The sequence below is a fragment of the Primulina eburnea genome, chromosome 16 (genome assembly GCF_022965805.1).
Source record: "Primulina eburnea isolate SZY01 chromosome 16, ASM2296580v1, whole genome shotgun sequence".
Classification (NCBI taxonomy): domain Eukaryota; kingdom Viridiplantae; phylum Streptophyta; class Magnoliopsida; order Lamiales; family Gesneriaceae; genus Primulina; species Primulina eburnea.
The window spans coordinates 10,625,091-10,636,802 of record NC_133116.1 but is presented as its reverse complement, the minus strand read 5'-3'; the positions used below and the strand labels follow the sequence as shown (position 1 = coordinate 10,636,802).

The following is an 11,712-nucleotide window of genomic DNA, read 5'->3' as shown; positions in this document are numbered from 1 at the left end:
TGTTAACTGCATTACGTATTACTTGTTATCAAGGATATTATGTGTTGAGTCTTTAGACTCACTAGGTGTGTTTGATGCAGGTGAGTTTGATGGAGGTTTTGATGGTTGACCTGACTGGACTGAAGGTGCACATAACCCGAAGACCAGCGCTTCTACTTTCTGCATTTAAGTTTACGATTATGCTAAAAGACTTTTACGAATTTTGATTTAGACTTTTGAGTGGTTTTTGAGAGGATGATACTTTTCAAATTTACTACGTTTAGGTTGATCAAACATTTGACAATTTTATGCTAAACTATTTTCTTTGATTTTTAAATGTTAGATAATTGTTTATTTTAAAAAAAATGGTGCAAGGTATTTTCAAAGTATTTATACATACACATATATATATATATATATATATATGTGTGTGTGTGTGTATGTATATATGTAAGAGGGAAAAAAATTTAGCACATTTTAAGAAAATGATTAAGCAGACGTTTCACTATTTGCTAATGGTTTTGAGTGTGTATATATATAGAGACATTGAGACCGTACTTCAATACTCATCACATGTGATCGTTGCAGCTTTGAATGCGTTCCTTGGTATATGTGTTTTGACTTTTCTGACAAACCTCCAAGAATCTTTCGGCTTTAATCTTTGCTCCAACGTCCATTATTGTACCTTTGATTGTACAGATATTTGTATCTTTGAGTGTAGCTGGAGTCCACTAAGATAAGTGTAACGCCCCGAAAATTTAAAGGTCCACGCAAACCACATGTATGCAATTATTAAATTATCTTGTATTTTAGTTAAATGTTTTAATTGTATTAATTAATTATGTTGTGCATAATTGCATGTTTAAAATATACTTTTCTACATGATTGCATAAAATGTATTTTTAAAGGTTATTCGAGTTGCGATCGAGGAACGGAGACCGAGGGCTGAAAAATAAAAAATGATTTCATTCAATAATTGTTTTTAATTATTTTAATTAAGGGTGATGCTTTTTATTATTTTTGAAAATAAGGGGTTTTGAGGTGATTTTATATGCCGGTACGTAATTTTTATGGTGTTAAATTTTCAACAAAAATACGAACTTTTTAGCAACCCAGCTAATAAATTCACAAATTTATTTAAACAAAAAACCTTGATAAAATTTTATTAAATTCTAATTAAGACTAATGGACTTAATTTAGAGGCTTAATAGGCCTAAAGCCTTGTTAGTATCTAATTAGCTATTTAATACACTAATCACCTAAAACCCTACCCTCAAAGTAACGCCTCCCTCTCCCAAAAAATTCAGAAAACTCTCCCAAACAAAGACACAACACACACGGCACACCTACACATCACATTGAAGGCTTTTTCGAAGGTTCAAGGAGAAACAAGCCAAGGTTTCGATCCGTTCTTCGTCGTCAACGTTATTTCGTGCATATAAAACGTAAAGGCACGTCATATTTCTTCCTTTTCTCATTTTTCACACCATAGTAATTATTTAAAATTGTTTTGCATGAATAACAAGGCACACACCTTATTATTTTCGTATATGCATATTATATGATTTTTAAAACATGAATTTTGATCCAAAAACCATGACTTTCATGCATCTAAGGGGCTGCCATGATTAGGAGATGTTAGGGTCATGTTTTACACAAGTTTAAAGAGTCCTAATCACCCCAAAACACTTCAAACAAGAGTAAAAGAAACCTGGAATGGTAGAATAGAAAAAAAAACAGCAAGTAGGGGTCGTGATTTTCGCAAAAAAAATTCAGGGGACTTGATCACTATGCATGGGGGCTTGGGGTTCGACCAGGTCTCAAGGGGGGGCTCGGGCTGGTCGTGAGTCAGGGTCAGGAAGGGTCCTAGCATGGCTAGGACCCCTGGAGCGCAGTTTTGGAGGAGTCCCATGCAAAAGGGACTCCTCGCGCAAGAGCAGGTTTCTGGACTTTCTGATGAAAGGGCTCACGACTGGCCTGGGGGCGAGCCCGGTGGGTCCTATGGGGTCTAAGGTAGATGGCCTAGGGTCAGGCTATGGGCTGGTGTGGGTTGGCTAGCTGGTGGCTCGAGAGAACAAGGAAACGTGAGGATGGCAGCAAACGCGCATTTTGCAGTCCTTGAGTCCAGGTGTTCGCAGCTTCGGTTCTATGGTGTGGGCTGGTCTGGGCGTGGTCAGAGAAGGTTAGGGTCGTGTGGGCTTGGTGGTGGCTCGGCTGGGAGAGTCATAGTTGGGTTAGGAGTACTAGACATACAAGGAAGCACACATACAACACAGCAAAATATTGGGTCGAGTTCCAGGAAGTTTTTGAGCGGGCTAGGGCTGGTTCTTTGGGTTGGGCTTGGTCAAGAGGGTCCCTAGGTGGGTGGCTAGGTTTTGGTTCAAGGTGGCTCGGGCGTGGCTCGAGTAAATTGGGAGATGGCTCGGTGTGTTCGTCGATGTGTCAAAAACGAGATTTTAATAACTAAAATTGATTTCATGGGTCCACGGGTGTGGATAATGACTTGGAATGGTAGAATAAATCATAAAAATGTTATGTTAAAAGTTTGGGATCAAAAACGAGTTTTGGATTTATTCGGGAATTAATCGCCGCACGAAACATTAATTAACGAGTTAATTGAAACGCCTAGTTTTAAACTGTATAAAATTATGAAAAATTATATTTAAGCTTAAATAATTATTATAAGTTAGATTTTTAAATTTGAGAATTTTATATTAAGATTTGGTTTAATTCGGGATTAAAACGCATTAATACGTTACATTTAAAGATTAATTTAAAAGTTCTCGATTTAAGCTAAATAAAAATATGAGAAAATTCATGTAGGCTTAAATAATTATTTGGGACATGTTAGAGTCAATGGAATTAAGATAATGTCAAAAACATGAAATTTTACGTCCAGGGGTAAAACTGTCTTTTTATACTTAGAAATTAGTAAACGTCATGGCAGTGTCCTGAATACTGTTTTATATGCTAATATGATTATTTTCAATGACTATGGATGTTTATGAATTTTTGTATGTTAATATGTCAATTTTAAATGTTTATGGATTTTTAAGATGTTAATATATTTAACGTCTTATGATTTAATATGCTAAAACATTTATTTTAAATGTTTGTGACTTAAATTTTTATGATGTTAAAATGTGGATTTTAAAATGTTTACGGCTTTTTATGATTTTTAAATATTAATAACGTTTATTTTAAATGTTTACGGATTTTTAATACGTTAAAATGTTTATTTTAAAAATTTTATGGATGTTTATGGTTTTAATATGTTAAATTATGATTTTTAAACGTTTATGGATTTTTATGATTTAATCTTGACATTTAAAAGAAATGTCGCATGCTTGGTTTAAAAAAAACGTTACATGCATGTTTAAATTTTATAAAGTGATGATAATATGAAACGTTGAAGGAATTGAACTAATTGTAACTAATACGATGATATGTTGAAAATTTCGTGAGGGTTATGGTCTTTGTGAGAGCCCGACGATCGTGTTTCCTTGGACACGGATATGAATATGTATAAGTATACGATGATATGTTAATACGTAGGGCTAAGGCCCAGTTGACCGGTGAGAGTGTTGTTGGTGTCCTCACCGTCCAGTACTGTGGTTACATGTAGATGGATCCATCGCCCAACACGTAGACGTAGACGTAGATGAACACGAAAGTCACAATTAACGATTTGAATTCAACGAAAGGAAAAATGAATACGTATATGTTGATGATAATATGAATATGAATATGTTGAGGATGATTTGAATATGTTTATGAAAAGGAATTATGAAAATGTTATGCATTAAGTTTATGCATCTTCATGAAAACGATATTTTAAGTACAAGTATTTTTCATTGTTAGATGCGATATACGTATTACTTGTTATCAAGATTATGGTGTGTTGAGTCTTTAGACTCACTAGGTGTGATTGATGCAGGTTATTATGATAAAATGTTAATGGAGGTCTTGATAGTTGACTTTGCTGGACTGAAGGTGGCATAACCCGACGACCGACGCTAGTTTTTCGCACTAGTTATTATTTATAATTCTAAGTTATGTTAAGAATATTTTTATGACTTGTAATTAATTATGAGTGGTTTTTGAGATGTTATAGTATGAACTATTTTCTTTGGTTTTCAAATGTTAGTCGATTGAATTACTTTAAAATGATGTCAAAAATATTTTATGGTTCGACCGAATGCTAAGTGAGGTTTGGAAAAAAAAATTCTAACACGTTTTAAGGAAACGAATAGCAGACGTTTCAATAAGATTGTCTTGATCTGCAACTGAATGGTTCCTAACTGATGTTCCTAATTAGTTATCTGAACTGATCTTCTGTTGGGCTAGTGAAATCAGTTGAATTGTCGGTTGAACTAATTTTACTCTTTCAGTTGAACTGATCAGCTGGGTTCTTCATCAGTTGAACTCTTCATCAGCTGACCGGGATTTTGAAGGTCTTCTGTTGAACCACCTATCAGCTGGACAATCAGTTGAAATGTTCTTTATTAGGTCTGTTGAACTGATTCAGTTTGGTCGATCGGTTGGTGTTTTCAGTTAACATCTCGATAGCTTCAGTTTTACCTTGCTTAACTGATCAGTTCGAAGCCTGATCAGTTTCAGCTACCTTCGCACTAAAGTAAATAATTAGAAACAAAATAACAAGTTTTGTTACCATCAAAATCAAGATTGCGATTATGAAATGTTCCAACAGTTTGCTTTCATGATCTTCATTGCTCTGTCTGTGATTACGTACCACATATCAACATCTTGTGCAGTTAAATAAGCTTGCATACTGATTTTCAATCATCAAAGTCCTCTTTGGAGAACATGAGAATTTTAGTGAAGGAGGTCATTAGATTTTAATGTTCAGAGATGATAATTAACTCACTCTGATACACTTGTTAGGATCGGAGATTGATTTAGAGAAGATGAATAAATAATTTCAACAAATTTTGAAAATATTCTATTGGGTTAGAAATACTGAAATGAAACTCTTGTCAGATGGGTATCAATAAGAGATTAATTTGTCACTGATAAGTTTTGAACACAAAAAATGGATTAAGATAAGAGGGGTTAGGCTAACAAATATTGAACAAGAAAATTCTAACTGTAATGTAAGTAGTACGAGATTGTTTCTAGATGTTCGGAGAGTTCAATAATCCTACGTCACCCTTTCTTCGTTGCGGAAAGATTTCACTTAAAAACTGACAATTACAACAATTTGTTACTGCTCATTTCAGCAAGACTTACCACATTTCCTAGCTGAAAATCTTAATACACTCAACAAAACTAATATGCACATTTATTGTCATATTACAAGTGATTCAGAAATAAAATACTAAGCACAAATATCCTTAATGATCATATTAAAACAATCAAGTATGTGCTTGAAAACTTTTATCAGTTGAGTTCTTGAAAGATTGAGAATACTTGAACTTTTTCAAAGATGCTAGAGGGATAGACGAAGTGATATCTTCCTCTAAACTTTGACCAAATGGCCGATAAAATCAAATTTGATATCCGTTCCGAATAGAGTAGTTATCGGTCACATCATTTTTCATTTCATTGTCATTTCTGACAATAGTACACTGAGATTAACGCTTACGGAATTCTACATTCTAACGGAAATCAAAGACTATTAAAATACGGAAAAATTTATCTGACAATTCAGCTGAGCTCTGATCCTTGACTTGGAGTAAACTGACAAATTCCAGGGAATGTTTGTAATAGAAGTCTGACTAATTTATTTATGATTCGATAGGATTCTCAAATCAATCATCTTTTTAAAATTCAGTAATCAATCATTCTCTTAATTTTAGTTGGCATTTTGTTAAACCATCCAAACATGACTAATTTTATTACTCAATGTAAAAAATTTGCAAAACCTTTTTAGGATAAAATGGCTTTGGAAATTTGCGTTCCCGTGTTCAATCATTTTTTTAATCATTTACATTCCCGTGTTCAATCATTTAGTTACTTTTATTACTCAATGTAACTAATTTTATTACGTTCCCGTGTTCAATCATTTTTTTAAAAATTTGCATAAAATTAGAGTTTTTAATTTACTACTTTTATATGTCATTGGAAAATTGCACAAATTGTTCGAAACGATCTATTGTTCCTTGAAACAAACTTAAACACATGTATAAATATATAAATATATTGTTAATACTAAATTTGAACTCCTTATTGGTGTGTTGGTGAAGTTTTTTTAAAAAAATATCATAAACCCAAAAAATCATGTTGCACAGTCTCACGAGTCAATTTTATGAGACGGATCATGATCAAGTTCATGAAAAGTTATTAATTTTTATGTTTAAAATATTACTTTTCGGTTTAAGTATTAATTGACTTGATCGGCATCATGGAAAATGATAGATGAAACCGTCAAACAAAATAAACACACTTTCACAAAAATCTATTTTACTTCTTACCTTTGTTTTCTTTAATTTTCTCTCTACGTTACATTTTCTCTATTGTTTAAACAACTATTTAAATAATACAATTATATATAAAAATATTGTAATACATATAATGTTCACTCAAAGTGTGTATGTTCACTCAAACACGTCTTTTTAAATGTATGTTATTTTTTCATTCAAATTAAATTAATTATATATAAAAACATTGTAATACTTTTTTTCATTATATACATATAATGTTCACTCAAAGTGTGTATGTCCGAGACTAGTATATATATGTTTTCAAGGAACGAAAAACGAAATATTTAAGATATATTGTTTTTGTTTACCGTAGAAGGAGTTGAAATTTTTAGTGCAAGTGTAAACTATTTATCTTGTTCGATCGTTTCTATAAGCTTTATAAATATATGACATCTTAAATTTATTACATATATTAATGCATTGATTTTTGAGTTGCTCTCTTGTGAGACGATCTTACGAAGCTTTATCTGTGAGACGGTCAATCTTACCAATATTCACAATAAAAAGTAATACTCTTAACATAAAAAATAATTTTTTTATGAATGACCCAAATAAGATATCTGTCTCACAAAATACGATCCGTGAAATCGTCTTACACAAGTTTTTGTCATGATTTTTTAATGGGTAAATTTTTCACATGAATAAATTGTTTAAATTCATTCTAGCCTCCTAAAAATGTAAATTAGATCAATTTATTAGATTCTTAAATATTAATTTTTTTTATTCAGATTCTTAAATATTATATTGTTAAAATTAAGAAAGTCATAGATGATTTTTTTATATGAATAATTAAAATAATTATATAATTTTTTGACTCATAGTTTCATGTTGGTGCAAGATACATAAATTTGGCCATTCAAAAATCTAGGAGAATATTATTAACATATCTTTAATAACACAAATATAACATGACCAAGAGTCATTTTAACATAAATATTTAAAAAAAATATGCACACAATTAGAAAACAAGACACCGCAAATTCAAGGAAAGCAACATTATGTTGAAAAATAGGGGCTCCAACTTCAAGGATTAAAATCTTGATGAGATGCTAAGCACAACTCATGCAATTCACTTAGTATCCATTCTTCTCCAGTGTGTCCACCCAGAACAAGAACCCGAGTTCCCCCGACTATACACGTGCTATGACCCCAAGCGAACTTAGGTGGCTTCCCGGCTGCATTCACTATCCTCCAGGATGGTTTTTCTTCAGCGGGATCCAACAGAAAGAGCTGAGACGGAGAGTGAAGCCCAGATATTGAACCACCAAAAACTATGATCCTCCCACAAGGCAACGTCACTGCAACGTGATCGAGTCTGGGAGGTGGAATAACCGCGTTTTGGCCACCAAAACACTCGAGCTGCCTCCATTGTGGCTTTTCGTCGTCCATATCCATTGTATAGGCTTCCCCTGATCTCAACTGCAGGTGACCACTCTTAGCAAGACCGCCGAACATCAAGATTTTCGTTTTCCCATAAACCGAAAGTGAATGGCCTAATCTAGATGGTGGAGTCCAGGGACTGGGAATTTCTTTCCATGTAGGTTTGTCCATGTTGAGATCCAACAAAAACGTGTCACTGAGGAGGACCCCGGCATCGGTGCACCCACCAGACACGACTAGCTTTGAGCCCCCCAGAGTACAAGAACTATGCCAAGATCTAGGGAGAGGAGGTGTTCCACCAAACACTTCTCTCCATGTTGGATGTTTGGCGTCTAAGTCAAGAACAAAAACATCATTCAGCAATCCTTGACTACCACACCCACCAAACAACACCAACCAGGAACCATTCAAGCACGAGAGTGTGTGACCCCAGCGTCCTGGAGGAGAAGATTTAACAATCACACGACGCCACTCTGGGTTTGTTGCATCAAGGTTAAGGACAAATGTGTCATCCATCGGCTGCATATTGACTCCTTCACCTCCAAACAAGACCAGCCTATTTCCAGCAGCACATGCACTGAAATTGCAACGTGAAGGCTCAACTGCCCCACCAACTGTCAACTTCTTCCAACGAACTGCTTCAAGAGTTGTCAATTCCCTAGCCAAACGTCCCCATCCTAATCTCTTAGTCATCAATTCCAGTGCACCAGTTACGTCTCTTCCCCATGCATTTTGGCATACCATTTTCCTCACATGCTCGTTCTTTGTTAATAGCCGAATCCTTCTGCAGACTGATCCAATCGATGCAACATCCCTAGGCGTTAAGCGGCACAAAATATTTTGAGCTAGCACTTCATCTGATAGTTGTAGGATTCCACACATTTCCAGATGATGGGTGTATTGTAACTGTCCGCCCTGGTAAAAGGGCTCACTTGACTTGTGGCTATCCTGTTGACAAGTTTCTTTGAAAACTGGATACGATACATTGTTCAGATCTAGTTTGGCTTCAGTAAATATTTGGACGCCTATAACATGGGTAACCATGCCGTCATCACTATGAATCGGAATAAGTCTTAGCATGTTCACCAAGGGAGTACCATCTTTCCTGAAGTTAAGGAGCTCGCCTTGAAATTCAATGCCTTCCTCGATACATCTTCTGATCTCAGAAACCACAACAGGATCCACCAAAGGATGACGCCTATTGGCATGCGGGTCTCTGAATTGCAGGAACCGGCTGAAGAATTTAATGCACGTCATATATTCTTTAATTTTCAATCAATAAGTATCTATTAAAGTAGCATTTGCTTGCATGCACTTGGGCAAGGGCATACCAACACATAATTGATCAACAGCAAGAATATCACCTCTCAAATAAGAGCTATCGGAAAAACACCATTAGTAACAGAAATGAATTCATCATTATCATCAAGTAGCATTAGTCCCTAAACTAAATAAAACCAACTAGATGACTCCTCTATATCCATGATGCTCTATTTGAATAAAAATCTAATATAAACCCAAATCACATAAGGCATGCTAAACAAGCCAATTCATGAATAGCTTTTCCAATTCCAGCAGCACCATGAATAGACACTCGCTAAACAGAACAACATAACCCATAAGTCCGTTCTAGCTCGTATATTTCACGGGTACAAAGATCCTAAGAATAGTATTTGATTGACGGTTGCTAGTTTTAGTGCTGACACATTACTATACCAAATGAAAAGAAGATCTACTGCATTGAACGCCTTGACATGAAATGATCAACAATAGATATTAGCACACTAACCTTCATTTTGAGCTCTAGTCATTCCATCAGTAACAACTTACTATGTGTTGCCCAATAATTGTCTCGCCTCGAAAATCCATGTGTGGGTGGATTCCCCTAAAGGCCACAAGCAATGAGACATCTGCTAATTCTTCAGCTGTTCCACAGTTGATCCCTCAAACTAATTATTTCCTTGGATTATGTCGGTCAAAGTAGTGCAAACAGTTATGTCTAATAAGAACGGCTAACAGCAGATGTTGCCACATAGAGCTCCTGTATAATGCAGGGTAGTAATGACCATATATCATTAACCACAAACCATTAGATTACTCCAATAAAAAACACCTCAATGCCCATTGGATCTCAATCAGATCTCCATTTTGACAAATCAGTACCCACGTATTGTTTTGAAACAAACTTGGTGTTGATTTCTGAGGATTTTCACAAACTGTGCACTTCAAGTCTCATTCGACCAGGTCAATGATCCTATGGGCCAAACCTATGACTTCCTGATCCCATCTCAAATAATTTACACTCGGTTACATGATTGACACTGTAAATAGATACAGTTTGTCAAATTTCTTTCACGTTAAGATGGTAACGTGTTAGCAATCGTGTTTCGATCCCAAAATTAGTATTACCAATAGATGCAATTGCCCGCATATAGTCTCCATATACTGACATCTTCGTCCTTTGATTTTTTCCAGAAGCAAATATAGGGAGTGTAAAGGACTTGTGGGTGATACTGAGATTGTCAAGTCTTTAGGCAGTCTGTTTATGGACGAGAAAAGACATATACGCCACCACGGACAAGACATGATTCATCCATGCAAAGGTAGAGGTACTCATTCTAGGGACCATATAGCGTTCATTTAAAAACACCTTTTGCTTTTTCCTCCCGTATTAAAACACCGTTAAGCCAACTGCTTAAAATGAAATGTAGCAGATACACAAATGAGCACTTGCTCAATAAAATTAGCAGACAAAGAACCCAGTAAAAAACACACGTGTACATATGGCATGCTTCATTTTCCAAGCTTGATTATTTGAAACCCACAAGACAAAATAAATCCGCAAAACATACTTCTCGAAACAATCTCAATGGAGATGAAGCAGATAATTTCTAAATGAATTTTCATAGTTGGAATTTTCCTTGCCACCGAGTAGGGGAGTGGGCATGAGGATCTATCGTCAAGAATTAACTGATAGCACTAACACAGGGACTAAATAGAGGACCAAGGAATTTCCTAGATCTTCACAAATTGCCACTCAAAATTTAAAAGAAGAAGAAAATAAACAGCAAAAATCTACCTGCCACCACCACTTCATACCAAAAATAAATAAATAATTAACCAGTCAGTTAAGAGGATATTCGTAAATTGTTTTAGCACAGAAGCTCAAAACAAATTAAATTTATGGCACGGAAGCTATAGAAAAAATCAAATCAAGGAAATTCTGCAAAAAATAAATAAAAAAATAGCAAGCATATTCGCACAAACTGTTAATGGAAATTACCAGTTGCGACCAAGGACTTCGTGCGCACGAAATCCGGTGGAGAATTCAAAGACAGTGTTGACGTAAATGATAGGAAAATCCGGTTCCATCGCATCCGACACAACGATCGACGTCGGAAGCGCCGCCGGCGCGTAGAACACTCGATCTTCCCCGATGCGCGACGCCAGGTCCACCTCATCCTTCTCCATTCCGCCATCGAATTTTAGCCGCTTCCCGCAGCTCATGCGAAACAACTCCTCCTCTTCCTCTTGGCTTTCCTCCATCCCCATATCTGCCTCACCACTCCAAATTCCTGCTCCTATATGCATACATGTGTCACACATGAATATATATACTGTGTTGAGTGTGACGGGAGATATCTTTCGGGGACGTTAGGGAATTGGACGAGAAGGAATTGAAATTACGGAAATGCCATCGATTTAGTATTTTGAACGAAAACCATACCATCCGCCTAACATAATTTAGCTCCACGTGAAATTGCCTCACCTTGTTCAAACAAATAGCAATCTCATCGTGCACGGATCTTAAACTCGATCTGATTAATAAAATATAGTTTTCTCGTATACAAGAAATTGATTGTTTATAAAATAATATCATGATTTTGATTTTTTTAATGAGTGAGTCTTA

At 35.4% G+C, this 11,712-nt stretch overlaps 1 protein-coding gene across 1 annotated transcript; it reads right to left on the bottom strand.

Annotated features, from left to right (window-relative positions):
* Positions 1 to 7,287: 7,287 nt before the first annotated feature.
* Positions 7,288 to 11,404, bottom strand: LOC140815929 (adagio protein 3). The gene is made up of 2 exons (XM_073174973.1): positions 11,086 to 11,404; positions 7,288 to 9,036 (listed from the first exon to the last, which is right to left on the bottom strand). Exons 1-2 carry the CDS (start codon positions 11,391 to 11,393, stop codon positions 7,446 to 7,448), a joined length of 1,899 nt encoding a protein of 632 aa, XP_073031074.1. The 5' UTR covers positions 11,394 to 11,404; the 3' UTR covers positions 7,288 to 7,445.
* Positions 11,405 to 11,712: the final 308 nt, after the last annotated feature.

Excerpts from the sequence above, each read along its gene's own strand:
- LOC140815929 (XM_073174973.1), bottom strand. The coding sequence starts at position 11,393 with ATGCATATAGGAGCAGGAATTTGGAGTGGTGAGGCAGATATGGGGATG. Across the intron at positions 9,037-11,085 it reads GAAGTCCTTGGTCGCAACTG|CCGGTTCCTGCAATTCAGAG; the intron begins GTAATTTCCATT and ends TAAATTCTTCAG.